The 26808-nt window shown below is 49.9% G+C and overlaps 6 protein-coding genes and 1 non-coding gene across 7 annotated transcripts; 4 read left to right on the forward strand and 3 right to left on the reverse strand.

Annotated features, from left to right (window-relative positions):
• Nucleotides 1-1847: 1847 nt before the first annotated feature.
• On the reverse strand, nucleotides 1848-3980 carry AO090010000063 (putative MFS glucose transporter; the record flags this gene model as incomplete). Its single annotated transcript, XM_023233831.1, has 7 exons — nucleotides 1848-2225; nucleotides 2281-2571; nucleotides 2630-3156; nucleotides 3215-3401; nucleotides 3466-3541; nucleotides 3600-3651; nucleotides 3935-3980. 7 exons carry the CDS (start codon nucleotides 3978-3980, stop codon nucleotides 1848-1850), a joined length of 1557 nt encoding a protein of 518 aa, XP_023094019.1.
• Nucleotides 3981-7897: 3917 nt separating this feature from the next.
• On the forward strand, nucleotides 7898-9700 carry AO090010000062 (putative amino acid transporter; the record flags this gene model as incomplete). Its single annotated transcript, XM_001827057.3, has 4 exons — nucleotides 7898-8314; nucleotides 8365-8545; nucleotides 8598-9061; nucleotides 9134-9700. 4 exons carry the CDS (start codon nucleotides 7898-7900, stop codon nucleotides 9698-9700), a joined length of 1629 nt encoding a protein of 542 aa, XP_001827109.1.
• Nucleotides 9701-9948: 248 nt separating this feature from the next.
• AO090010t00002 lies at nucleotides 9949-10020 on the forward strand. Its single transcript has one exon. It is a non-coding gene; the product is annotated as a tRNA-Ala (tRNA).
• A 796-nt stretch (nucleotides 10021-10816) lies between these two features.
• On the reverse strand, nucleotides 10817-12019 carry AO090010000061 (uncharacterized protein; the record flags this gene model as incomplete). Its single annotated transcript, XM_023233832.1, has 3 exons — nucleotides 10817-10960; nucleotides 11071-11497; nucleotides 11559-12019. The coding sequence occupies 3 exons, from the start codon at nucleotides 12017-12019 to the stop codon at nucleotides 10817-10819; spliced, it is 1032 nt and encodes a 343-aa protein (XP_023094018.1).
• Nucleotides 12020-14419: 2400 nt separating this feature from the next.
• GbpA lies at nucleotides 14420-16974 on the forward strand (the record flags this gene model as incomplete). The annotated part of the gene is made up of 5 exons (XM_023233833.1): nucleotides 14420-14789; nucleotides 14852-15772; nucleotides 15825-16538; nucleotides 16593-16764; nucleotides 16878-16974. 5 exons carry the CDS (start codon nucleotides 14420-14422, stop codon nucleotides 16972-16974), a joined length of 2274 nt encoding a protein of 757 aa, XP_023094017.1.
• A 4918-nt stretch (nucleotides 16975-21892) lies between these two features.
• Nucleotides 21893-23086, forward strand: AO090010000057 (uncharacterized protein; the record flags this gene model as incomplete). The annotated part of the gene is made up of 1 exon (XM_001827054.3): nucleotides 21893-23086. The coding sequence occupies one exon, from the start codon at nucleotides 21893-21895 to the stop codon at nucleotides 23084-23086; it is 1194 nt and encodes a 397-aa protein (XP_001827106.1).
• Nucleotides 23087-23866: 780 nt separating this feature from the next.
• Nucleotides 23867-25181, reverse strand: AO090010000056 (uncharacterized protein; the record flags this gene model as incomplete). Its single annotated transcript, XM_023233834.1, has 3 exons — nucleotides 23867-24385; nucleotides 24437-24925; nucleotides 24993-25181. 3 exons carry the CDS (start codon nucleotides 25179-25181, stop codon nucleotides 23867-23869), a joined length of 1197 nt encoding a protein of 398 aa, XP_023094016.1.
• Nucleotides 25182-26808: the final 1627 nt, after the last annotated feature.

Below are 26808 nucleotides of genomic sequence, written 5' to 3' on the forward strand. Positions count from 1 at the left end.
GTTCCAGGTCATCCCATAGCGGCTCGTACATTTCCTGTCTTTGTCAACCTGCGGTTCTACGTTCGCGAGATAGGTAACCTGTTACCTTCGGAAATCCGTTCGCGTGCGCACCAATAATTGTAACATCGCCAGGAGATGGCTTTTCGTTCGATTTCGGGATGTATTGTTTTACAGCCAGACGTAGCTTGTTCGCTTGGCCTGGTTCCGTCGCGCCGAATCGGTCTCGGATATGTTGGGCTCGGACTGTGTGCTCGATAACCCGAAACTGGGACATGGTTCGCAGGAATGATTTCGCTCTGAGAGCAGTGTTTCTTGTCACGAGCGATGGAACTCTCTTCGAGGAATTTCTCCACACAAGGACATTCATGGTGAATTGTATACCTTTGTTGTGGTTAGAATACCATGGTTGGGGAGGAAGAGCGCCATTCCTCACAGCCGAGGCACTGGGAAGGCACACCCTACGCCCTATGACATTGGCATTTAAATCGGGGCTGCGCTTTCCCCGTCGATAAGCGCCGCTAATTAGTAGGCCTGTTTTTATATATTATCATCTGGCACTCAATTAAAAATCGTACAGACTAACCCTAACATCAAGTTTATCGATTCCTAATTTTAAGGTTTAATATATCCGCTGTCTATTGAATCGAAGGCTTCAGTTCTTCTACACAGCTATGGTAGGACTAAGTAATATCAGAATATCCTGATTATATATTATCTCTATATGGCGCATGGAGTAGATTAATCTCTAATATTTCATCTAAGCGTTCTCGTTTAAACTGCTTAACTTTTCCTGAGTTCCAAATTAAGTACACAGAGTAATCAATCTAGTATCTATCGGACCATATTCCCTGGTTGGAACATTCGCATATTTCCCTTTTCGATTATTACCTATTTAGTCCTAGATATTGGACTTGATCCTCCTCGGCCCGAGAGGATCGGAGTTCATGATGGCTTTTCGGCACGTGTAAGATGCTAAAAGTATCATCCAATCCTTCCAGAAGTCTATTTTCACCTCGGCGCTGCTTGGTGGGAGCATCGGAAAGAAGTCCGATCGAGCCAAGGGGTCAGCCGGAAAACCATTGCTATCCCAAACTGATACATAGAATTCCACATGGTAAGACTGTCTATTTATATTTCAAGCCATGGACAGTGTCGTTTCAGCTCTATCCCCGTACTTAGATACCTCGGCCATGTTGACTGTCCCATCAGATGTTGATGGTGCGATATCCGACTAGCATCTGATCTGTGAAAGACATCAGCGTTGTTCAACTATTCAGGACCGTCGTTAAGATATCGCATTCGACTTCTATATATGATGCTGATCTGGAGTGGTTAGAAGTTCGGTGTTCCATGACATATTATCATATAGGAACCATATGAATTGATGTCTAGTCACGTCTTCTACGCGGTGGAACTGTACCTCCTCAGTCATAAAACCGCATAATCGGGCCCCCAACTCGTATTGGTTCACATAAGGGGTCTGGCAATTTTGGAAGACGGGATAGTAGAGTAGAGACCCTGATCTTTCGGAAGGACAGATGTTAGATTAAGCTTTTGGCAGAAGGGCTAGATTAATTTATTGCTCAGTGCTAGGGCAAGACATCGACATTCGTCTATGTTTGCTCATTTTGATTTACAATGATAGCCATGGTTCGGGATTCAGCTAGTTCCTTAGCTCTCAATTCACGCTCGATTGCGTCACTTATATGTACTACAGTAGATCTTATTGCATTATAGGCCCAATACGGGATAACGCTGTCCTTTATGGTCGACCATTCGAACCAGAAACAATTAATAGATTGGGAGTCCATCAGGAACTACATACAGATTCTATAGATAATCCTGCTCTAGGCAACTTCCTTGTGGGAGGCATCTGCTGCCTTCTCTTCCGAAACACTCTGCTGGCGCCGTGCGATCTCCTCTCCAAATTTATCTTGGAGTTTGCTCGACTGCCACGGCTTCACGTTCGACTCGAACATTATATCAATTTCTTCAAGCGACCGACGCGCCGTCTCGGGATACATGAAGAACACATGGAAGGTCATCACCGTGCAGAACACGCCGAAGATGATGTAGGTCTTCCACTTGATGTTGGTGAAGGCGGGAGCGACGAAGTAGGCCAGGGCGAAGTTGAAGATCCAGTTACCCGCGGCAGAAAGACCGACACCCTTAGCACGGTACTTCAGGGGGAACACTTCAGAGGCGTAAATCCAGGCGGCAGGGGCCTGTGTTCCTGTTAGCACAGACTCAGGTACCAATTGTTTGGAGGCGGAAACATACCCAGGTGAGACCGTAAACACCGACGAAGATGTACGAGAGAGCAATGACAGCCTTGCCTGGAGCTCCCTTGATCTCCCATCGCAAATTCTCGTTACCATCGATCTGGTCGACCGGATTACCATAGCTCGCCATGACACCAGCAATTGCATAATGAAGTATCATGCAGGTGATGGCACCCGATAGCAACAGGAAGCGGCGGCCGATGCGGTCGATATATGGCAGAACGACACCGGTGGTGACAAGGAAGATCACGTACTGGATCGCAGAGGAATACAAAGTGGCGTTGTTGTCCTGGAAGGTTGTGTTAGCCAGCAACATTCGCTGATTCGGGATAAGACATCGGACTCACCATGCCGGCCATGGTGAAAATGTAGACGACATAGTACATAGCAACATTACCACCGAGCAGTTGCTGCCACACCTGCACACTGACGCCACACATGGTGCGCATCCAAATCTTGGGTCCAAACAGAGCCAGGAAAGTCACGTCCTTTGCCTCACGGGCGATACGCACAGCCTCCTGCACTTCCTCCCATTCGACCTGCACGACGGGGTCGTTACGATCGCCTTTACCGTGCAGCAACGCTAGCGTGTCCAGACTCTCTTCCCACCTTTCCTTGCTAGCCAGCCAACGGGGCGACTCCGGGAAAAACGGGAGGGCCAACAGCAAAATGAGACCGGGGACGGCTTGGATGCCCCAAGCGACGCGGAATGAGGCTGGGCCCTCGATACCCTTTCCACAGCCGTAGGAAATCAGATACATGATCAGAATACCCCATTCGATAGCCCATTGCTGGATACCGACGATGCGACCACGGATGCGAGCGGGAGCCAATTCTGCAAGATACACACAGACCTGGGAGGAAGTGATACCGACTATTGAGATTGGTTAATCTGAGAAGGTGCTAAGAAGGGGGATATCGTATGTACGGACCAGAAAGACCGCTGACGACACGTCCGACAACCAGATGCGCGACGTTCTGTGCGCTAAGCTGAAGGACGGCACCAATAATCCAGATCACACTCGCGATCATAAGGGACATCCGACGACCCACGATATCAGAGACCCAACCAGCAGCGATGGCGCCAGCGAAAGAACCCGCGGACATGGAAGCAGTGATCTAAGCGAACAATACGTCAGCCTTCGCGAATTATTCAAGCGGCGTGAGAGGAGATTATACATACACCACCTTGTAAGTTGGAGTCGGGGCTGTTAAAATAGTCGAGATACTGCTTCGTGCCAATCCAGGCACTCATAGAACTGTTCTCTCGAGTCAGAATCAGCTTGAGGGGAGAGTAACATCGCGATGCTTCTTTACCTAACATCAAAACCGAAAAGGGCACCGCCAATGGTGCCAAATGCGGCGAGCACTATGACAGTCAGCTATCTCGCGTTGATCAGCCACCTAGGGTCTCCTAGCATACCATATATGTTTGTAATCCGATACATCTTGGCCAGTAACTAAACTCCAGAATTAGCGGCCACGTTGGGTTCGTCCGAAAGATCTTGACCCTGAGAACCCTGGAGAAGCTTTATATAACAGCGACTGCATATGCTGGTATGACTTAAACGGGCGAGACATTGGACCGGCGGGCGACCCGTAAAAAGAAGGGATCAACCGTAGAGGGAATGTGGAGGTCCGGGGACGCCCACGGAGTACTATGGAGAACATGGGGATTCGACAAATCAACGGCGTCATGGTGTGTGGAGTTTTCCAGGGACTCATCCACTCGGTTGATTCCAAACGGAGATTTTCCCTCTTGGTGAGCTGCGATTTCGGATGAATGGCTATTTAACCGAGACACACGATGCATCTTAAATCGCCAATGGATGGCATGACGAGACATGGAATTAATGTGACCAGTTTTCGTAGGGGGCACATTCTTCTTCCTGCGTCACCGTCTCGGAGGCCTTTTCGTAGGCCTACTAAATACGACGTCACAGCTCGTATCCCGTTCGGAATCTTGGCTCGTCCCCCAACGCCGCCGAGGGTGACCCGAGTCCTTCTGGCAAATCGATCTATTGGTCATGACGCTGAATAGACTCCGATGAACTGGACTCGGTTAACCGGGAAAAACGCCACTCGGCTAGGTAATATCGCGCTCAGAATTCATGCGTGAAGGAGCTTGTTGAAAGAGTTGCCGATTTCACATGAGCAGAAGCGTGCCTAGAATAATATGATAGCAATCTAATCTGGCGTGATTCAACCGACACGGTGTAAAGAATCTGGGGTATTGACCCAGAAAGTCCGGAGTCCAGGTCGGCAATTATTTTTCTCTCCACATTTGGTCTTGTCGGCCCGCCTTGGTCACGGGCTAAGTACGGTGTATTACGGAGTAATTCTTACACTGTTAACTTGTTTCTGCCGACAGAATAGTTTACTTGAATCTGCTGAAATTACTTATTCGGTCTGCTTAATCTACTTGATCTGCTTAGTCTACCCAGTCTGGCTAAACTGTGGTCTACGTGGTCTGCTTCGTCTACTTCTTTACTAGGTAGTATACTTGGTCTAATTACACTAATTACATAGTCACATGACTGTGAGCTACTGATGAATCATCAGCATTGGCCTAGTACTGACTAATCCCAAGGCGGCCAGCTGAGCGGTGAAAGGGCTTGACGGGGAAAAAGGTGAAAAAACGAATTAATGCATGTTGGTCGCATTGGCTTGCCGTAGGTGAAGTGTCACGAATCTCCCTCCCCCTCTTTTCACCTGCAACAATGGGCCCATGGCCAACATCACCAACATCACTAATACTTTGAACACCAACGGTCGCTCTTGTTATGCTCTTTGTGTTCTACTGTATTATGACAGAAAACATCATGTCAGTCACTCACATTCCTAGCATGGCAATGATTGGCAGATGAAAAGGAGCTCGAGTCCGACATCAGGCGGCTGAACATCACATGCTTAATATACGAGCGAGATTAGATTGACCACCAGACAATGCGATTCTCCCGACTTGGTACTGGAAGTACCTCCCGAAAGTCGCCCCTATTATTGGCTGGATTTCACCCGTGGTTGACGGGTGGCTTCGCCTACATACTCTTTTGTGACCCCAGCACCCAAGCTAGCGAAAGCTTCGGTAACTCTGTCAGAAAGTCTCTGGCAACTGTTGAGCATCTTTGTCATACTCTCCTACGCCGGATAACGTCCGATACCGCTTAGACAGCCGCACGACATGGCTCTGTTAATTCTTTTGTGGTATACTTGAAGCTACGCTCGCGTCAGTCCAAATACCCGTCTACTGAGCGACAGCCCCTGTCTACTTCACCTGTGGCTTAGCTTCCAATCGTCAACATTCGCGCATAACCGGTGGACCTTTGCGGAGAGTTATTCCTTCGTTTCGCTGCCAGGTTAAAACACTCCAGCGGGGACCTAAATTCATACCGACCATCCCTCTGCGCAAATTATATTGTTGAATCACTTCAAAGGATTTCCAATGCGCACATCGCATGGGAACACTCATATATGGTTCTTTAACCTGGTACTAATAGGTATAGGTGTTGTCTGTTTCTCTTTTGCGAACGAAATATCGTCATGTCTTTTTAGCCTACCCAATCCCAATCTCAACACCTCACATCCCAAACTGAACAACCACCCGCCGAAAACACCCCTTCGACTCAGCCGGATAACATTGATACCCAATAACTCTGGAAAACCTGCCAGAATGTGGTCACTGTACCGACACAAGGATTCTTAGGCAACGTGTGTTTGGCATCAGTCCACCAGGTAGTCATTATGGCTATGAGGAGCAGCAAAATGGCGTGCTTTGGAACTGTTCATTTGAACATGCCTGACGATGCGATGGGCATCATGGGAAGTTGAGTTCATCAACACTTGGCAGGACAAGTCGGCATGAAAGGCATCGACCACACTTTCGAGCCTTGCATTATCAGGGTACCCGGACAAGTTGAGAGCCTGGCAGACGTGCCGCTCCATTGTTCCATATTGATAATCCTTGTGGTATTCTACTGCTGCGTAATGACTCGGGCAGGATCATAAATTGATCTGTCCAACCGATTGATGAGTGATAGGTAGGCGTGTCTATCATGTACTTTGGTGGGTTTTAACAGCAGATGACCACATGGAGATCACCATCAACAGTTTAGTAAAAGTGTTCTTGCGATAGCCAGAGGAAAATGGCGAGCCCAGCATGAATTTCCACGACATCAGTTGCTCGGGGCGGACTTCCGCCTGGCCCCAAAGAACGGCCACATCCGTCAGCGCTATTGAAACGGTCAGTAGAGTTAACGATAGAGCCCTTTTGGTCCTTTTGATATAAAGCTCGTCCGTAGTCGATCTACAGGTCCAGATCTTTGGTTTTTTTTTTTCTTTTTTCTTTTTTTTTTCCACCTCTACCGCTTTTTGAAATACTCAGTCTTGGCTAGAGTTGGAGGGAAGTCCTCTTTCTTTGGTGTACACATAGGGTATGTTTTGTGGAAATAAGTAGATATCTTGAAACGCGGTCAGATCGAACGACTACAAACTAAAGAAGCCTATGCACCACTCGGACGTATGAAATGCCAGACCTTGCATCACGACATGTCAATCAGCGCCAAATTAGGAAAAAGCGATAACGCGTCCATCCTGTCCGCTGATACCCGAAATGGCGCTAAGGCGGCCAATGCCATAGATGACAATGATAACAAATGGCTGTCAAGATGATGCGATAGGCGCTCTCAATGATACCTGATCCACTTCCACAATGCGTGGGTTGAATCTTGCAGGCTTGTCTTCAAAGTTCTTATCTGGGGTAAATTAAACTACTCCTCCAGGGATTATCGTGATGTCACTATTGGCTCTCGACCCGTTCCGGTCTCTACCACGAATCTGTCGATTCCCATGGTTCCTTGGTCCTACATCCAGGCTTGACATGCCTACTTGTATGACTTCTGGTTCCGTTTGCAGATCTCAATTCCAGGGTTCCCCGCGATTCCATGAACTCTATCACAGACAACGTGGCCGGATGGACGCAAGGGATACAGAAGGAGTCTGGTCATCCATGGCTACACCGAACGCCATCTGGGCGGCGTGTTCCCCAGATTACTTGCGATTAGGCCAGCAAAATATGGAAAGAACTCGCTGAACATGTAACCTTGATCGAAGCTCAGGCCGCCACCCAAGCGACTTCCCATCGCTCGTTCAGTAATCGTCGCTGCTTGAATTACCACGCAGGTTACACTCTGTATCACGAAGGATGGCTCAGTGGTACATTCGATATCTGTCGATGCATTAGGGGCTAGTGATAAGGCTTCTTGCAGATGTGCAATTGGCGGAAGCGCACTTATCAACCGTCAGCCAAATGGTCTGACCACGCGGTGATACGCATTTCCAGAAACCTTCCCAACTTAGTGTATCGCCCATATGCAGGTTGCATTGCGGTCAGTACTAAGGGTTGGGAAAGGCTATTTGCGAGTGGTCCAGGCAAAGATAAAGCTGATGTCTTATCTGTCCTAAATAACCCGCTATTTTTGGTTCCTACAAAAGGGTATGGTAGCATTAGCCACTGATTGTCGTTCATACTTCTATATTAATGACCTCCCGGTCGCCTTGTTTCTCTGGCTCGATACTTTCCGCCCGAGTTTACCTTTCCTTCCCTCCCTCCCTTCACTATGAGCGAATCCATCATCCCTCCGCGCAATTCGTCAGGGAGTATGAAAAAGACCATCCAGCCCACTGCCGATTGGGCGGTTGACATCGATCATGGCGCGGAAACCGATCTCCAGCGGACGCTATCCACCCGCCACATCACCATGATTGCCCTAGGGTCATCGATTGGCATGGGATTATGGCTAGGCAGTGGAACATCCCTAGCAAATGGTGGTCCAGCGGCCATCTTTATCGGTTATCTCTTGAGCGGTACCATGATCTGGTCGGTCAGCCATTCCATCGGCGAAATGGCCGTAATGTATCCTCTGCCTTCGGCATTCATTCAATGGACCTCGATCTTTGTTGACCCGGCAGCCGGGTTTGCCTTAGGATGGGCATACTGGTTCTCATACTGGATCACCATCGCCAACGAGTTACAAGTATGTTCACCATAGATGACTCTCGAGTTCCCAGAACCTGACCACCATAGGGTGTCGTGACTGTTCTCAATTTCTGGACCGACAAGGTGCCCACGGCAGCCTGGATCACTATCTTCTGGGTCGTGATTATTCTTATCAACGTGTGGGCTGTCAAGTTCTTTGGAGAAGTGGAAGTTGTTTCATCTTCGATCAAATTCGGGTGGATTATCATTGTTATTATCTCCCTGATTGGTGAGAAACTGGCACGAATATCTTCCTTTCCCGCTCGACTAACATGTCGCAGTCGTATCTGCAGGAGGCGCCCCTGCTGAGGGCCCTATCGGCTTTCGGTATTGGAACTCGTACGCCTTCACGAACGGATTTAAAGGCTTCCTCAGTGTCATGCCCACTTGTATCTTTGCCATGTCTGGATCCGAAAACTGCGCTCTGGTTGCAGCCGAAACCTCCAACCCCAGAAGAGCTGTCCCCAAGGCTGTGGGATCGATCTGGCTGCGTCTTTCCTTATTTTATATCCTAGGCTCCCTCATGATCACTATTACGGTTGACCCAAAGGACAACAATCTCTTCGGCGCTTCGGGAGTCAACGCCTCGCCATTTGTCATTGCCTATCGCAACGCGGGTCTCGAGCCTTTGGCCCATATAATGAACGCCGTAGTTTTCATCTCGGTCGTGTCCACGGGAAGTATCTCTGGATATGCCGGGTCCCGTGCTCTTATGGGGCTGGCCCATGTGAAGATGGCGCCCAAGGTAAGTGACGTATACTCAGAAACGCTGGTCAGATGAAGATGGCTAATACGAGCCGCACCTCGTGCTGCATAGATCTTCGGAAAAGCAGATAAGGTCGGACGTCCCCTAGCCGGACTCTTCATTACTCTTCTCATCGGAGGTGGCCTGGGCTACCTCAATGTGAACAACAGCGGCGAGGAAGTCTTCACATGGTTCTCCAATCTCACGTCTCTGTTCACTCTGTTCGGCTGGGGGATGATCTGTCTATCGCACCTCCGGATGCGTTATGCCTGGAAAGTCCAGGGCCGCGATGTATCCGACCTGCCTTGGAAAAGCTGGACGTTCCCTTACGCGGCCATCTGGGGACTGGGATGGTGTATTTTGCTCATTATTGCGGAGTTCTATCTGAGTGTCTGGCCGCTTGGAGGACAGACCACGGCGAAGAACTTCTTTGCCAACTATGTCAGTGTTGTTGCTATCGTCGTCATTTATATTGGGGCCAAGATCTACTATCGTGGGCCGTTCTGGGTGGATTCCCGGACAATCGATCTCGACAGTCTCCGGCGGTTCTATGTCAAGACTGGCGATGAAGAATCCGTGGAGGACAAACCGGGCGCGATGGGGCATGTCTCCAAAGCGGTTCGATTTTTGTTCAATTAAGTTTCACGCGGGTTTTGATGGCGCTGGCGTGGATGAAGAGGGTAATACTGTGTATGTTACCGACTAATACTGTTTGAAGAATCTATTAGATAATTCAAGCGCAAAGTAGTGCTGTAATGACGATATTGATAATGCTTGCTACGCTTCGTTCCACTGCATAATAAAGAAACACGTCGAGGGCGGCAGTGCTGGCATGTCTGATGTTTTAGGCTTATATTGTTAGAAATACTGCTCATCTACATCGAATTGGGGATGTGGTTTAGTGGTATAATACTCCCTTAGCATGGGAGTGGTCCGGGGTTCGATTCCCCGCGTCTCCATCTTTTTTGTTTTTGTAGTCTCTTTTTGTTCAGCTTTTGTCGAGATGATATCATATTTTATTATTATCCTCCAGGTGACTCTTACAATGCCTAAAAGCTTTGCGTTGTAAGAGACATTATAGTTGAATTAATGTCGATAGTAGACGTTCATCCTGTTTCTTCCAGCTGCGGAATCAGCCACTACAGCGAGTTGAAATATATATTTCCGGCGGAGCATTGTGGTATACATTTGAACTACTGTAATGGTGTTCTCTAGGGGTCTTCGTGATTCTACAAAAATGATATTTTCTACAAAAAGTCTCGACAGGTTCAAAGACCTACTTAATTCAATGTCACACGCCTCCTACCGTAACGAAATATGAAGACACATTCTACATCAGACTCATTTCAATTCCTCGTCGATCAGACCGCCTACAAGGAGGATTTCTTTTGACCGGCAAATGACAGCTTTGAATTGAGTAGGCGGTGGAATGTGGTGCACGGACTGGAATGCGAAGTGAGACTAAATAGTACTAGTTACGATGATTCATCGGGTTAAAAATCAATGCATGAGACTTATCAACAGGCACCAAGTTCACTCTCATCCAAAGTTGTCCACTTCATCAGAAAGGATTTCGCGTCATATGTCGCTTCCGTCTTTACATAGGCTCCCCTGTGAGAGCCACCTGGCTGTATCGGGTAGCCTTCAACCGCCGGATTCCCTATCCCGCACTGGGGCTCGATGATCGGGTTAAATGTCGCTGAGAAAGGGGGTTGAGGACGGCAGAGTGTTAACGGTGGTATTTCTGCAGCCATCTCAGGAGCTGTGACCGGTTGTTTTACATGGCTGAATATGTTGGGGGGCTGTTGGACTGGCATAGGCTGAGCATTGTGCTTGTTCCGTTTTGTTCCAAACTTGTACGATTCCAAGCGTGAGCTTCCCCAATCGTCGTAAATGATCCTGTCAGAAGAGCTCTGTTGACTGCCACTTTCCGAAGCCGAAGCAAGGTAATCCATATTCGTACGCCTGCTTATTTTCACCCCCTGATCGAGTTTGGGAGAGGCGCATACCACATCCTCCTTGCAGAGTGTAGAATATTGTTCCCGGAACCACTGGGCAACTTGATGACCGTGAAGAGATTCACAGTAGCTAATTTCCGAGTAATAAAATTGTAGAATGTCGTCTCTCATTCGACGATATTGATCATGTTCAAGTCTAGGTTGACTGGCATCAATCTCGGACAGGACTTTCTTCACCAGGGCGTAATACTCTCTCAGCTCCGACGAGAGTAAATCGTTCGCCAATGGAGCATCATTGCATACAAATGTGGTGGTAAGACAGGTCACTGGCTGGGGTTTGTTCAGCCGATTGTCCGTAATTTTGGCAGACTCTAAAGCCTTCGTCAAACGTTCAAATTGAGTTTCGTTCGTTTTCTTCTCTTCGACAAGTGTGCGAATCAGCATTCGCTGCTCCTCGAGGACGCTCAGTTCTGCTCGACTAGCCCAATTGACCCATTATTATGCCAAGATCGTCGGATTTCGACTAGGAAAATCCTTACCTACGCAGCTGTCCAGCATACATGATTACATTAAGCATCAGAAGCATGGTTGACTTGAGGCGCTCCAAGTTGACTCTGAGAACCTCCAGGTCTTCCTCGATACACAGGAACCCGACCTTTCTTGCCGCCTTTTTGAGAAGGCCTTTCGTGGCTTTCTGGTCGGGATAATCCACCGCATCGCCGATTCGTTGAAACAGCTTTCTACATTCTCCCAGCACCTGTTGGGCTGTAGCAAATGCCTCCATAGAATAGAGTTTAGCATCCTCATCCTGTTGGAGGCTGTCGCCTAATTGTCGTAGAACGTTACACGTCAAGGCAACATCACTGGACAGGCTCTGGATGCGTTGGTCTGTGTCTTTGAGCCGGCGGCAGAATGTATAGAGCTTAATCGAGAGATGGGTGCCAAGTTCTACGACCTGGAGAATGCTGGCAGCAATACCGAGGACTTCTAGTCCGGACATAGCATAGCCTCCGTCGTTGAATCAATCAATTTGGAAGGTGAAGTGGGAGAGAATAAGCGTATCCGAATTGGTTGCTGAGTGCAGGTGAGGCTGTGCTCCTCCAAGTCATCGCCTCGTGATCGACACGCAATGATTGGTGCAAGTGGTCGAAATTGTGCAGCCAATCATTGCGGACAAAGCGGTGTTATTTTAGGATATGCCCGGAGAACTTGAAAGTTGACAACATGAGATACGACCGATGTAATGTACACATCCACGGGTGATTGCTCGACGGGGGCTATGGGGAGAAAAGTACTGCTCGATTTGGTTCTCGACATCGGTCGACAGCATTGGAACTTAGAGGTGAGAAAACCAACTCGGTCATAGGTCGCATCGTATGATTATCGCTAAACCAGTTCATAGTCGCACAATATCACAGCTTAGGTTAATGGGAAGAAGTTGAGCGGTAGTAAGAGACGCTTACGTTACTAGTCGTTGGGAGGCGGCTATCTATCAACCCTTTGGGAAGTACTGCGGCTATAGCGAATGTGCCCAAATGTCCCTCGAAGGCACAAGATGATGCGCTGTTAACTCAAGGGGAATCAGGTGGCATCCGGCAAACAGTGACCGGAGCAAAAGGACTCCTTATGACGATTCTGACTGTGATGTAGTTGCCTGAAATATAGCATTTCCTTGTTGTTGGCTAATATCCGTTGGTGTCTAAAGCGTACACCGACTGGGTATGTACTTTGGTGAAAGGTGGGAAGAGTCACCCAACAAACGGCCCGAAGTTTTCCCAGCGGCCCGAGGGGCGATTTATCGCCCTAGGCATTGGATACCCCTCGTTCGATTGTCAGGCACAACGAAAGAGGGGGGATGAGGCAACGTGGTTGTCCGTCCGGAGTGATGCGGTGACAAAAACATGCCCGAGGACCATGTTGACGGCATCATCGTCATAGAACTTTCGGAAGTGTGGGAAGTCATCCCCGGCCGATTCAAAATCCTCTCAAAAAAAGAGGAAGTAATAATGGTGGAGCCTAAATGCCGGTCAACGCTGCAGGTGAATGGTGGGCTTCTGTGAGTCACACGCCTCGTTTCCTCAATTGGGGCCTGTTCATAATGACGAAGATATTTTCTGCAGATAGCACCAACACAGACCAGCTAAAATGTACCAGTAGGTCCAGTACCCCTGAGAAGGAGGGGTTGTGGTGGACCATGCTCTGGTGGGTTGCATGGTATATTCCGGGAGTAGTATAGTTTGTATAGCATAGTGCTAGTCTGCGTGGTCGCAGCCTCTGCCACAGCAACCCAAAGCTCCTCAGCAAATGAGTCACTGCTGTTGAATCTGGAGTCTCTTATTGGTGGAGAGGTACTCCGTATGTACCACCGTTTTTTTTCTACCTAACCAGCCACTTTCTTTTTTTTTGCTATGGTTGTCAGTTGTTTGTTGTTCAATGACGTCCAATGCCTCCAATGCCTCTCAGGCGAAAAATATTCCTAAAATTCTAGAAATTCCGTGAGTGGTCACGGGCAGCGGGATTATTAAGCCGGACGATGTGGTGCACGTTCATTGGCCACGGAGCACCTGACCGCGGACTATACTATTCTGGTCGAGCAGCAGTCAGTAAGGTAGGCCGAGTCTCGTCCATTCAATCTGGAACTAAAGCATGCCTGATGATTGACGATGCCTAAGAACGAGAAAGTACAGGTAGGTTTATGCACCTTATCCATGGTTTGGTTTCTTGCTCATGCTGTCATAGGTCGTCTGATCTGAGCAGTCCAACGCCCCAGGGGAATCAGAATAAAGCTTTCAGGGGATCGTTTCAGCATTGTTTCAGGTCCCAGGGTTTAGTTTCTTCAATGATGCCTGCCCTAAGAACCTGACATGATCCGAACCCCAGACAACTCAGACGCTTTGACGCGGTACGCGAACGATAACTGGACTGAGTGCATTTCATGTGAAATGGGGACCCACCTCGGGAGTCGATCTCCACTATTGTCTTCCAGAGATCTTTTAGTTACCCGTTAGGGTGAGGCGTGGTGCTGCAAAGAGCGGTGAATTGCTTCATCTCTGATCTGTCATCTTATCATAGGTCTATTGCTATTATCGGTTGTTCGCCTGCCTCTCATGCCTTACCGCGTCTGCTACTCGTGCAGGCATCGTGGATCAACCGGAGATTTTTCTTTCCCAAAAGACAATGTGCACCAGAGATGTGTCTGATAAAAAGGGGCCAGCAGCCATGGGCTGCGAGGGGAAATCAGAACTTCAACTTTCTATTGCTATCCTATTCTATCTATAAAGATACTTGAATGTTGAGAACGACAATCCGCAAGATCTTTACCTTTACCATACCTCCCTTATACTACTTTATGCTGTCAACGTTACGAGGCTTCCTCTCACAGTTGTGTCCGTGCCGCAAGATGGAGTGTAGGCAAAATACCTCCCGTTTCCCCTCGCTCTTGTCGAGCTTATGGGGGCCTCGACGGTCGCAACAGTCCCTCTCCGTTTCTACATCGACACAGACTCAGACACAACCCCCGGCGCCGGCGCCGGCACCAAAGATCGATATCGCATCCACATTACAGAAGAAACGGTCCGCTGAACAAGATCGAGTGAGTCGTGAGACCGCTCAAAAAGAGTTGGTGGACGAGATTGAGAATCTGGTGGGACTGGAGAACGTGAAGCGCCAGCTTCTTGGGGTGCAGAACTGGGTGCAGATCTGCCGCCGACATGGTCGAGAACCCCGCAATGAGTGGTACAATATTGTGTTCCAAGGGAACCCAGGAACAGGTGAGTTGGTCTACATGCGTCACGATCGGCAAGTTCCGAAGCTAATTGAAATGATTTCGTAGGCAAGTCTACTATTGCCCGAATTTACGCCAAGATGCTTTACGCCATCGGCATCTCCGACTCCAACACCATCAAAGAAACGTCTGGCCGTGATCTCACCATCAAGGGCCCCCAGGGCGTCCAGAGATTAATCAAAGAGATGGTCAACTCCGACTCTCCTTCAGCACCGACAGCCGGTGTCTTGATAGTCGACAACCCTCACACCTTGATGCCCTCCAAGCTCGAATCACATAGGGAGATCCTTGACTGTCTCCTTCAGGCGATGGAACGGAAAACTGGGCGGATCATCGTCGTCTTCATCGGCCATGGCCCTGATATGGAGACCTTCCTCCAAGAGAACCCCCGAGTGCAGCACCAGACGTGTAGCACCGTGAGCTTTGCGGACTTCGACCGCCATGAGCTACACCAACTCTTGGTTCGCCGCATCACCGAGGCGTTCGGCGGGAAAATGCAGGTCGAAGGCGGACAGGACGGCCAGTATATGCAGGCTGCGGCTCGCCGACTTGCCCGCAGTCGCGGTGAAGGATTCACCAACATCTATGCCGTGCGGCAACTTGTGGAGACCATCGCACACCGCCAAGCTGAGTGCCTGGCGGAGCAGCAGGACGTCGGAATGGAGGATGTAGATTACTTCTTCTTCTCTAAGGACGATATTTTGGGGCCCAACCCGTCCGATATTCGCTCCCAGAGCGTTGCATGGACATCTCTCCAGTCGTTCGTGGGACAGGAGCCCGTCAAGGCCTCCGTCCGCGAGGTCTTCGGCACGGTGGAGGAGAACTACTGGCGGGAGGTTAAGAACCAGAAGCGGTTGTTGGTGCGAGTGAACCGTGTCTTCGCCGGTCCACCGGGCACGGGCAAGACTACTGCAGCAAAGCTGTATGCGCAGATCCTGGCGGATCTCGGTCTCCTCAGCAGTGGCGAAGGTGAGTAAAGTTGAGTCCCAGTGGACATTACCAGTAGCTAACTGTGTAGCAGTGACTGTCAAGCCACTCTCCGCGTTCAATAACGTCTCTGATACTGACGACATTCTCTCCTCGACGGTCGGGAAAGCTCTGATTATCGACATGAACACACCCGAGACCGACGACAATGACTTCCAAGTCTCCGATAGTGTGCTGGACATGCTTATCAAAGAGCTGTCTGCGAACGGAGAGAATCGTTGCACCATCCTCGTCGGCTCCGACCATGCCGTTGACACACTGCTCCCAGAGCTCAAGGAGGCGTCAAGGATGCTCGAACACCAAGTGGTTCGGTTCCAACCGCTCACCCGAGAGCAGATGGAGGAGCTCTTCCAGGCGAAACTCCAAGAGCAAGATGTGGATGCCACCCCAGAAGCCTTCCAAGCCGCGATGGACATCCTTGAGAGCGCCCGGATGCGCAAAGATTTCGATAACGCACGCGGAATTGAGCGTCTTCTGACGGCTGCCAATCGCAATTTTGACCAGAGGCGCTCTCGTGCGCCCGACGGGCCTTTGTCACAACGTGTGCTCGAGCCCGAGTACTTCAACGCCGACCTGGTGGGCGGCAAAGCCGCTCTGGCATTCCGGGAGGAACTGCGTCACTCAATCGTCCCGGACGACATCATCTCTGTGCTGAAACGGTATCACAATGAGATGAAGATTGCCTGGTTCCAGGGCCATGAGCCCAGAGCACGAGTCCCGTGCACACTGGTTTTTAAGGGCGCCAGTGGTAAGTTAGTCCTAGTGTTTTGTGTGGAAGACGATTATTGACTGAACGTCACAGGAACGGGAAAGAAGACCGTCGCCCGTCATCTAAGTGCCTTGTACTATAAGATGGGGGTTTTGAAGACTGCTGCTATGGTTGAATGCTCGGTGTCTGATCTCGTTACTACGAGCGTCAGTCACACATCGATCCGGACGCGGTCGCAGCTGGAACGCGCACGTGGCAAGCTGCTGTATGTCGAGGATGCTCATCGATTGGGCGACAACGAATACACCTTGCAGGCGATGGACGAGCTCATTTACCTGCTGCCTAAGCTCTCCCAAGATATGGTTGTCGTTCTCGCAGGACCCTCTCAGGATTTAGACCACCTGCTCGCCAATCGACCTCGCCTAGCAAGCCTCTTCCAGGAAGAGATTCCCTTCCGCAACCCAACTCCTCGTGAATGTCTCCGCCTGTTGGACCGACGACTCGAGGAGGAAGGTGTCCGGGGCCCTCGCCTGTACTTGACCGACCCTCGCGAGGTAACTCACCGGGAGTTCACCCGAGCCATTCAGATCCTGTCCATGTTCCCCTGCTGGGGTAACGCCCGGGATATTGGGCTCCTTGCTCGGTGGATGGTATCGGTCGCTGTGAAGGATCTGCCGCTGGACGGCACAACCCTTCCCGAGGTCCGTCTGACCGACGAACAGGCGATGGCCTGTATGATCAAATTGTTTAACCTGAAGCGCGACCGCCTTCGCTTTAACCAGGATCCTAAGGCTAGGACTCTTCCTCGCATCCTCTCTCAGCCACGGACCACGGAACGTGGCGGTGTTCGATTTCCCGTTTGACATAGCAGACGATCAGTACTCTGAATTGACCGTTTCTATGCTTTCCTTTTCTATTCTCGTCCTATTGATGCTCATCTAAGATGTATCAACATACTTTGTGATCCAGCCACACAGATTGACCATAGCATTGGCTTTTTGGCTCTAGAATTATCATGACTGGCGTTGGGGTTTGTGTTTTGAGCGATGACCTTCCATCTAAATTTCCTTTGTATATTTCCTTCGTCTCGGTTGCTCTCCTGTTCTACTTTTATATTGCACGAATGATGTTTACACTGCATGACTACCACAGCATACTGCCTACTGCCTTGCCTTGTTTGTTTGATTATTAAAACATATGTATTACTTCAAGTCTGGTACTTGTACACAATATCACACCTATACACGAGGTCTCTACTCCTCTCAGTGTCTCTATACTATCCATCCTGCACCTGTTATGCATGTACAATACTGCATCCTCCCTTGCATAGAATGAATTGACATGATATGGATTATAATTGAACCACGTCATTTCCACGTCTCTCCATAGATACATGGCAATTCTAGACTCACATCCCTTCCTACTTCATCTCCACCCACACTACTATACTTGGTAACGTTAACTAAGCTTAGAGTGATCTACAGTAGACATAAACTTTATTATGCTCCGGATGATAAGAACGTTCAAATGCCTAATTCCTATTTATAACGAGTCATAGGACAGAAGTAGCGACTCCCTTACAGCGATACGCAACCCCGCAAAGAGTGTCTACGTAGGCCTGCATACGAGGTCACTGAAGTAGCCTTAACCGTTGTCTCGCTCCCACTGTACCCATTCTATCGTTATACGTATGAGATAACACATCATAGTTTTCGTCACAGCTGGCCCTGGCGCTCTTCCAACCAGCTTCGGGAACTTCAACGAAGTGATCCCTTGCCATGTTCACGGCTACTGTTATGTTGACAGTCGTAAACTAGAAGCCTTGCAAGACGGTCACGAGAGTCCGGTAAAGCTTTGCATATGCAAGACTGATGTATGATTAGTTGGCAGCTCGCCCTTTGCTTTTCCCCTTGTTCTTGTGGCGTGAGGGGAATGGCCTCGAGTTTCTAGGTTCGTGGACACGTATTTGATACCTACACCCTGTCGACTGCCTTTGGTGGATGAAATTAAATACTGGTCGAGGCGGGTGTTTTCGCTTTGGCGGCGATCCAGTGCTTAGGGTGGAAGTGAGAGTTACCAATATGGAGGGAAGAACGCTCACGTTTGGGGGGATAGCCCATTTCTTCATGGGCTCATGAGCCACCCGAGGGAGTCGACTCGTTTCTCCATGCTGATCACGGCGTTGGATCTATGCTTAGTACTGTTCGAACATGCTGGGTAGGGTTGGTGCTCATCGAGCTGCGATAGAAGCCCTTTACCGTCGGTCAGCTGGAGAGTGACGGCGGAAAGCTCCTGGCATAATCACTGAATCCTTGTTTTCTTCTTTGTTTTTTTTTTCTTGGTTTATTCTGCAGTCTATAGAATGTCATAGTAGTGATAATATAAGACCCAGCCTGGAAGCGATCGGCTTATTTCTCTTCTACCAGGAGATCACTATCCAAAAGCACCAGGACGATCGTGGAGCAAGTGGTGAGCGCCCACGGAGTAGCCTGAGCTAGTCCCGCTCCTTGGCCTTTTAAGGTTTCTATAAGAGTCTCCCCGGGCTTGTTCAGCACATCCTTTTCCACTCCTGGGAAGTTCGCTCACACCGCGACTAGCTGCGCTGCTGCCCAACACTACCCTCTTCAGGCAGACCAATGAGACCAGAAATGACGCGGTCTTGAGAGGCTATGTCACTCTAGCTGTCTATATGTCTTAGAAACTTTCTTCTTAGTGAAGTTAAGGGAGGTTCTGGGCTACGCTGTCAGAATGTGTTATTTAAGCTGCTTCTGCGTATGACAACCTGTGTGAACCACTCTGCCATGCTTAATGAATACAGAGAAAGCCGAAACCTTGCGGGAGACCGAAAAAGCAGTTCAGCTGGCCAGTATGCAGGAAAATCCTGAAAGTGGGGAGAGTTCATGTAGGAGACCGTAGACGAACTCGTTGATGCTGATCTCCGCTTCATCCGGCTAGAGGTTCCACCTGGTGAGGAAGATCTGCTTCTTCAGCTCTCATGGGCATATCGTGCTCGATCTTTATAAACCCCCTTACTCTTTCCCCAGAAATAAATCCTGGTGTCATTACGGTTTCCACGTATCCGCAGAGAGCATCATGCGTGGCAGTTGGGTAACTTTATTCTTATTGGGAATTGCCCCTTTGACAACATGCCGCAGCAGTTACCATTACCGCCGTGAGCCTCGGATCTTACTTGATCGACTAGGCTGGTTCCGGGGAAAGTTCGAACAAGAATGCAGCGCCAACGATGACTGTGTCTCCCTATGCCATGATCACAACTGTATATGGTTAAGCAAGGAGGAGGCTGAGTATAGTGGCAAGTATATCGAGCGCTTCATGTTTCGGTTGCAAGAACGTCACTACTACTCCCGCTATCGCGATGCCGATGACCCTAGAGACGGCAAGCTGAGTTCTTACGCCCCTGGGGTATGCAAAAGCGGTACCTGCCATCGGAGCTGTAGCCCGCGATGCCCCGATTTTGAATTCTGCGCCCTATCAGATGGGTTATGTAAGCCTCCACAACCCGACGGAGCGACCTGCATTAAGGGCAACGAGTGTGAGGCCTTCTGTGTCGATGGGGTCTGCAAGGGGAGAGAACTCGGGGGTTCTTGCGAGCACAGCAAGCAATGCGATTCGAGATTTTGCTTAGGAGGCGTATGTCGTCCAGATGATTTAGAGGAAGGAGACGAGTGCGATACTCACTGGGTATGTGCATCCAACGCCTGCCATAATAATCGTTGCGTCCCCGGGGACCTCAGCGATTATGAGCAGTGCCATATCCCCGAGCAGTGCGCGTCGAGGTACTGCCCTGGTGAGTGTCGGCCCATGGACGTGGAAGATGGCGGCCGGTGTCACGCTGGGATGCAGTGCAAATCTAGACTCTGTCTACAGGGAACGTGCGGAAAGAAGGGCGTGAGCGATAGTGGAAGCTGTCGTGACGATGCAGAGTGTGCGAGTTACAAGTGCATTCACGGGAAATGTGCGAACAAGAGGTTGAACTACAACGACCGCTGTAACAAGGACAGCGAATGCGAAACCGGCTACTGCAAGAATAACAAATGTGCGGTATCAATCGGCCAGTCATGTAAGACAGAGGGTGATTGTCCAGGCCGTGGTCCGACCTACTGTTCTTCGGCCGGGAAGTGTGGGCATACTCACTTCTACGGCGACAAATGTTCGGCAACGGAACAATGTTTGAAAGGTCATTGCTGTGTTCGAGGCAAATGCGACAGCTGCCCCGGCATGGAAAACGCCTCGTGTGAGCGCCATTCGGACTGTGGCTCCGGCCTCTACTGTTACAAGAGCATTGTATTCCCAGAGCGCAAACAATGCTACCCAGCCGATGGGAGCCTGAACTCACCCTGCGGCGCGAAGAACAAGTGCCGTGCCGCGCTAGAATGTCGGGCAGGCTCTTGTAAGAGTCCGGGATGGACTAACAAGTAAGTGAACCGTCTGGAGGCAACATCGAAATTGGATCTATTTGCTAATAGAAACCAAAGGGATGGCGGTCCCTGGGGATACCTCCTACGCCCATTCACATGGGGCTTTTGCAGCGGTATTTGCAGTGCGAATTATGAATCCAAAGACTGCCAAGCATGCATTGCACAAGGAGAGGTTTCAAGATATTGATCCTCGGGTCTAATTTCCCTGGCTTCCGGGCTCTATGAGGACAGCGTAAATAACCCGTTGTCTATGGAGCAGGGAATAGTACACTTACTTCATTCAAGGCTCTTCTATATCACAGTTCATAATGATATCTTGACCACTTGTCTAGTAAACAAGTTTATAAAAACCCGTAGTAATCGATAACTAAAGACCGAGAATTGACTAAGATTTCTGGCGAGCGAAGGTGTGGAGATTTTTGGTCGATCCCTTACTCTCCTGGGTAGCTGGAATACGAGATAAAAGTGCTTAACAAATGAGCTACTGCTACCCGGAGGCCCACAGCGTCCTGCGAACTGCCGATCGTACGCAGTACTAACCGAATAGGACTGAAAAGCGATTATCTTCCAAGGCTAGCATACACAGATCTCTCGGGGAACGCCTGCCAACTCAGCTCTGGCTGGTCCCCTCGCGTTCACCGAGTGCCCACCCTCGGGACATCCAACCTGGAAAGATACACTACCGGCCAGATCGGGGAATTGATTGGAAAAATGGCTGAAGCCCACTTCTAACGCTAACGGCTTTGGTCCCTAGTTGTTAGGTTCCTCGGGAATGAATGGGTTTGGTAGACGATCCTTCCTGCCTGAGTAGCACGGCTGGCATATCACAATCTCTAGTGCGAGATGTGGCGTTGAGCAATTACAAATTCTTGGTGAGCCCTTAAATAGGGGATCATTCGCCCATGTGCAAAAAAACATCCAAGCGAAAAAAACCTCAAGTAGGGAACTTCAAATATGTTGTACCATACGGTCAAGTCGCTCGTGGTCGCGCTGGCGTTTGGCGCCACCGCCGCGTCAGCGCAGAACCCCGTCACTTCACTCGTGAGCCGTCGCGTTACCGAGTATCTGATGCCGGCCACCACTGAGACACATGAGTTTGCGCGCGTGCCGAACACGAACTTCGTGCTGCTGACACAGATGTCCGACAGCGAGCTTATCAAGATCGAGCTGGATCCTACCACCGAGGAGCCCATTGCTTACCACTCGTTCCCCATGGGAAAGAACAGTAGCTCCCAGCTCCATGGCGTGTGGCCATCGACGGTGCACCCGGGCATGATGTGGCTGTCGCTGCAGGCCGACAACAAGCTGCTCCTTGTGGATCCCGGCCAGGACCTCTCGACCGAGCCCTCCATCATACAGACGATTGATATCCCGGCGCCAGGCAACGGCCCCCATTGTGTGTTTGAGATCGGCAACCGCGTTTGGGCCGGCCTCAAGGTGGCATCCAAGCAAACCGGCCAGTACTATGTATTCTCGGCCGATGTCTCCAACTCCACGGACCAGAAGTTGTACCAGTGCCTCAACAGCCCCGTGTTTATCAAGGAGGAGCCGACCACCGGCCTGATCTACGTCACGCAAGACAATGACTCGTCCATCATGCGCATCAATGTCACCAGCGGTGAGACGACGCAGCTGCCAATTCCGCCCAGCGTCGGCAACAACGCCGTTGGGATGACCACCGCCTACGGTTCCATGAGTGGTGTGTGGTTCACTCTCGCAGGGAATGCCACTGGCGGCACTGGCACCTTTGGCCATATCGGATCCTCCGGCGAGATGGAGTTCTTCAAGCTCGAACACCCGCTGCTCGGCACCAATGCTGGTCTGCTGCATGTTGCTGACGCGTCGACCGAAGCAGGCGGCCCAGCTTTGTGGCTCTTGTCGACGTCGCTGCTCAGCACCAATTCTCCCGATGCCCTGATCCGCGTGAATTTCGACGCTGGTGTCACATCTATCTCTGGCGAAGAGTACATCTCGATGCCCACTCAGAATGCCATGGTGCACCGCGTCCTGCCCCTGGATAAAACCGTTTTGGTGTCCGAGCTCCACACCTTTACACTCGCCCAGCTCACGTACAACAATACCATTGCCGGGCAGTGGCTGCCAGCTGAGGCTGTCAGTAACACCACGGTTTACACCGAGGCCGGTTGAAGAGGAATGGTTTCGGTAGTGTGGGAGATCAACTGACCTCCCTGGGGTATATATATTTCTCTCTCTCTCTTTCCTTCCCCATGCCTCTTAGCCTCTCAGCATTCTGTCTCCCTGTCAGGTTGCCAGACCTGTAGGTATATGAGGGTTTGCCTGTTCGATCATTCTTAAATTTAGCGAAACCGAAACAAACCACTTACACGATAATATTAATGTATATAGAATGATTTGAGAGCAACGATGATCCAAGTCCAATATCACCCAATGAATCTACCATATTTGTCGCTTGCCAAGTGGAGTGGTTTTGAGAGGCGGAAAAACTTCGTTAAAGGATATATTGAGCCGACGCCATGTGATCCTATGGGGAAGTCGATCAGGACGAACGGCCTCCGGGCTTTACCTAATTTACTCTGGCAATTCTCCGAAGCTGAAAGTCAGAGTATACGATCTCATTGATACAATGAACAAAAATATGAATTGTCATAAGGAAGGGTGCGTAAAACATGATGAGATTTTTTAGCTGACACTAGGGAAAATAAAGTAATGCTTTGGGGAACGAAATTATGTTAAATAATCTCATCCGTAAGTCTTATCGCATATTGACTTACGAGCTGGTTAAGTTATAATAGAATAACCTCTCCACCTACCTGAGGCCTTCATTCAATCTGTAGGAAAGTCCTTTCCATACTTGCCCGCAATACCGAAGATTATTAACCCCATCATACGACAATCAGGCACAGTTCGCACATGGCGACGGTTGCTCTGAAGTCATGGCCACTAAAATCATGCTCTCCTCTTCAATTCCATGAAGGAGTCGGCACTGCCGACCGGCTGCACGCAGTCCACAATTTCCAATGGCGGGTCGACGGACTTAAACAATGCGTCCCAGTCCTCGTAGGCTCTCTCCTTGCTTCCGAACTGGATCATCATCTGCATGTCTAATGCTCTCATGACTCGCTCACGCTGCCAGGACGCAGCTCCAGGCCTTTGAAGAATTTGCTCTGCCACGAGGATGGATGCTCCCGGCTTCATGCTAGCAGCAAGAGCCTGCAGAATGGCACGGCAATCATTGTCATTCCAGTCGTGCAGGATGTGTCGCAAGAGGAACACGTCCGCATCGCGACTCAATGCCGATTGGGGTTTGAAAAACGAGTGAGGCAAGAAGACCACCCTTGACTTCAAATGCTGAGGGATGTTGTCATCGGCACTATCCTTCAACCCGAGATTGTCCTCCACGATGACCGCTAGATTGGGATACTCTTTTGCGAGGCTAATTCCGACGAATCCATCCGCACCGCCAACCTATACTCATTAGAAACATAGGAAAGCTTGAGTGGATACATCGACACTCACATCCACCACAACGGCGTTTCCCAGCTTCTCCCAGGCGAAGCCCTTCAGAACGTAACTCACATCGTGGGCCCCACCACTTGTAATCAATGCCATGTACTTGCCATAATTCTCGATCAGTTCTGGTCTCTTGGAAGCATACGACCACCATGTATCCTTGGTGTCATGAGCTATCTGATATGCGCACGCGTGTTCTCCGTCGACGTCCTTCAACCAGTCTAGAAGCCGGACCATTGATGGTAAACAAACGTCAAGCTGGTAGGTAAGCAGCGGCGACAGCCGGGGTATCTCCCTGGAGACGTCTGTCTGCGCAATACAGTCTGGCTCCGGCTCGCTGAAGGCGCCGTACGTCATGGCCTGTCGCAAGATCCGACGTAGGATGTCCACGGGTAGTCCGCACTTATTGGCTAGTTCAGATATAGGGATATGCCCATTGAGAGGAACGACAGAAGCGATCTGGTAGTGGTTGATGACTTGCAAGGATGCCAGATTCTGCCTGTCCTTTTGTATATTTGGTCAGTCAAACAACCATTGATGGTGTGAGAAAATGACTTCTTACAATCAGTACCATCTCTTTGAGCATCTCTGCAGGGCTGGTAACAAGAGCCAGCATCTTGCTACAGGCCTCAATCACATTTCCACGGGCGTCGTTTGCACGCTGAGGGGATTCATCCTGCAGCTTTGGGATTGATTGGGAGATAAGGTTTGCCAGCTCCATGACACTGGAGGAAGAAGGAACACAGACCATGGTGTTATTTGCTCTTGGGAGTGCGGTTGAAGACGAGGGGAGACAAAGAAGAGAGAAAAGAAGGTGGGCAAACAAAAAGTGAAGTTGGAGGGAGGGGAAGTGAAGTGAAGGGGAAGTGAATGAAAGATTGGCTGTTTGCCTGCTTTGGTCCCTGACATCACGTTGTCTACATAGCCCTTTCAAGAACTCTTTCTTTATCTAGCACCAGGTCAAGAACACTTACTGTCCACATATACACTAGCAAACACTCTAATTCTGCCATTCTCAACAAAATCTACAAGTGTTTTCAGAGAAGATATATCATACCAGGCAGAATATCTCTATTGGCTGTAGCTACTGGCAGTTGTGGAGAGGAGCTGTCCTGTATATATGGTGCAGATATATTGCATAACTCGATGGAGCCTCGAGGCCAAAACAGTGACACCATATTCATCCATGGCTTGGCCTTCAAGAGCTGAAAAGGGGCCCCACACCCGCTAAGAAGGTCCGCTGGAGGACAAACAACACCCACAATTCGGACGCATACCACTTCAGAAAGCTGAGACGATGTGCTCACAACGCCGTAGATGATATAGAATTTCCAATCTTCTCCAATGACGGTGCAACCGACGATCGGTGGGGGAGATACATTGGAAACACCGCGATATTGACTGGAATATGCCTAGGACATCAAGCCCGTCATCCAGACCGCCAGCTGTACGTGGGCCACGATAAGGTTTCCATCCAGAGGCTTAACCTCCACACCTAGCCCAAGTAGCCTTTTTCCGGTATGTGGGTGGTCGACATGACTCAGGTCCCGACCGAAGATATCGATTCCCGCGCGCTTGTATTTCTCGTTCCATGCTTCTTTTGGTAGCCCTACGACTAGATCGATTTTTCGATTAAATGTATTCTTGGCGGTATATCGCGGCAGGTATTTGGGGACGACTGATTCCGTCTGCCTATAGGAAGCATCAGTACTGATGTAGTTCACTACCTAGCGTTAGGGGAAATAACAGCTTACACACCTCAAGATTCCAAAGGAGATCGTCGATTGCTGCTTCTAACAACGGTCGAACGACATCCATTACCCACGACCCTTCACTCCGAAGCTCGGTAGCACAACGAGACGATGCCGATGAGATCTTCCTAACCACGTCCGTGTTCGCTTGCCATGGTGAGCTATCTTCCGATGTGAGGAAGCTTAACAAGCTCTTAGCTTCCATGCATCCTGGAACGGCGCTGCCGTGCACAAAAACCACCTTCGAGGTCGCTGTTGCTAGTTGAGCCTTCACGCGGGTAGGGCTAGATGAGCGTCGGGTTGAGGTCGACTGTGTAAAGGACGGGGCTAGCGAGATGTCATCCCGAAATGGCCCTACACTAGACGGTACATTATCCGAGCTTTCTTGTCGAGGTCACTTTTGCGGATCGGGCTCAGTCATGGAGGAACCTGGATAGCTCCGCTTTCGTTGCGCTGTTGCTTGAATGTCGTCTAGCCAAGGCTGCCCCGCACGTTTGTCATTGGCACTCGTCGTACTACTGGACTGCAGTTCTGTCGATACATTGTCGATCCATCGCTCGATAGCATCCTTTGCAGTGTGCTCCATACGCTGTAGCAAAAAGAGTCATTCAAGTAGTGGAGACGTGA

The sequence above is a fragment of the Aspergillus oryzae genome, chromosome 8, assembly GCF_000184455.2.
Source record: "Aspergillus oryzae RIB40 DNA, chromosome 8".
Lineage (NCBI taxonomy): Eukaryota > Fungi > Ascomycota > Eurotiomycetes > Eurotiales > Aspergillaceae > Aspergillus > Aspergillus oryzae.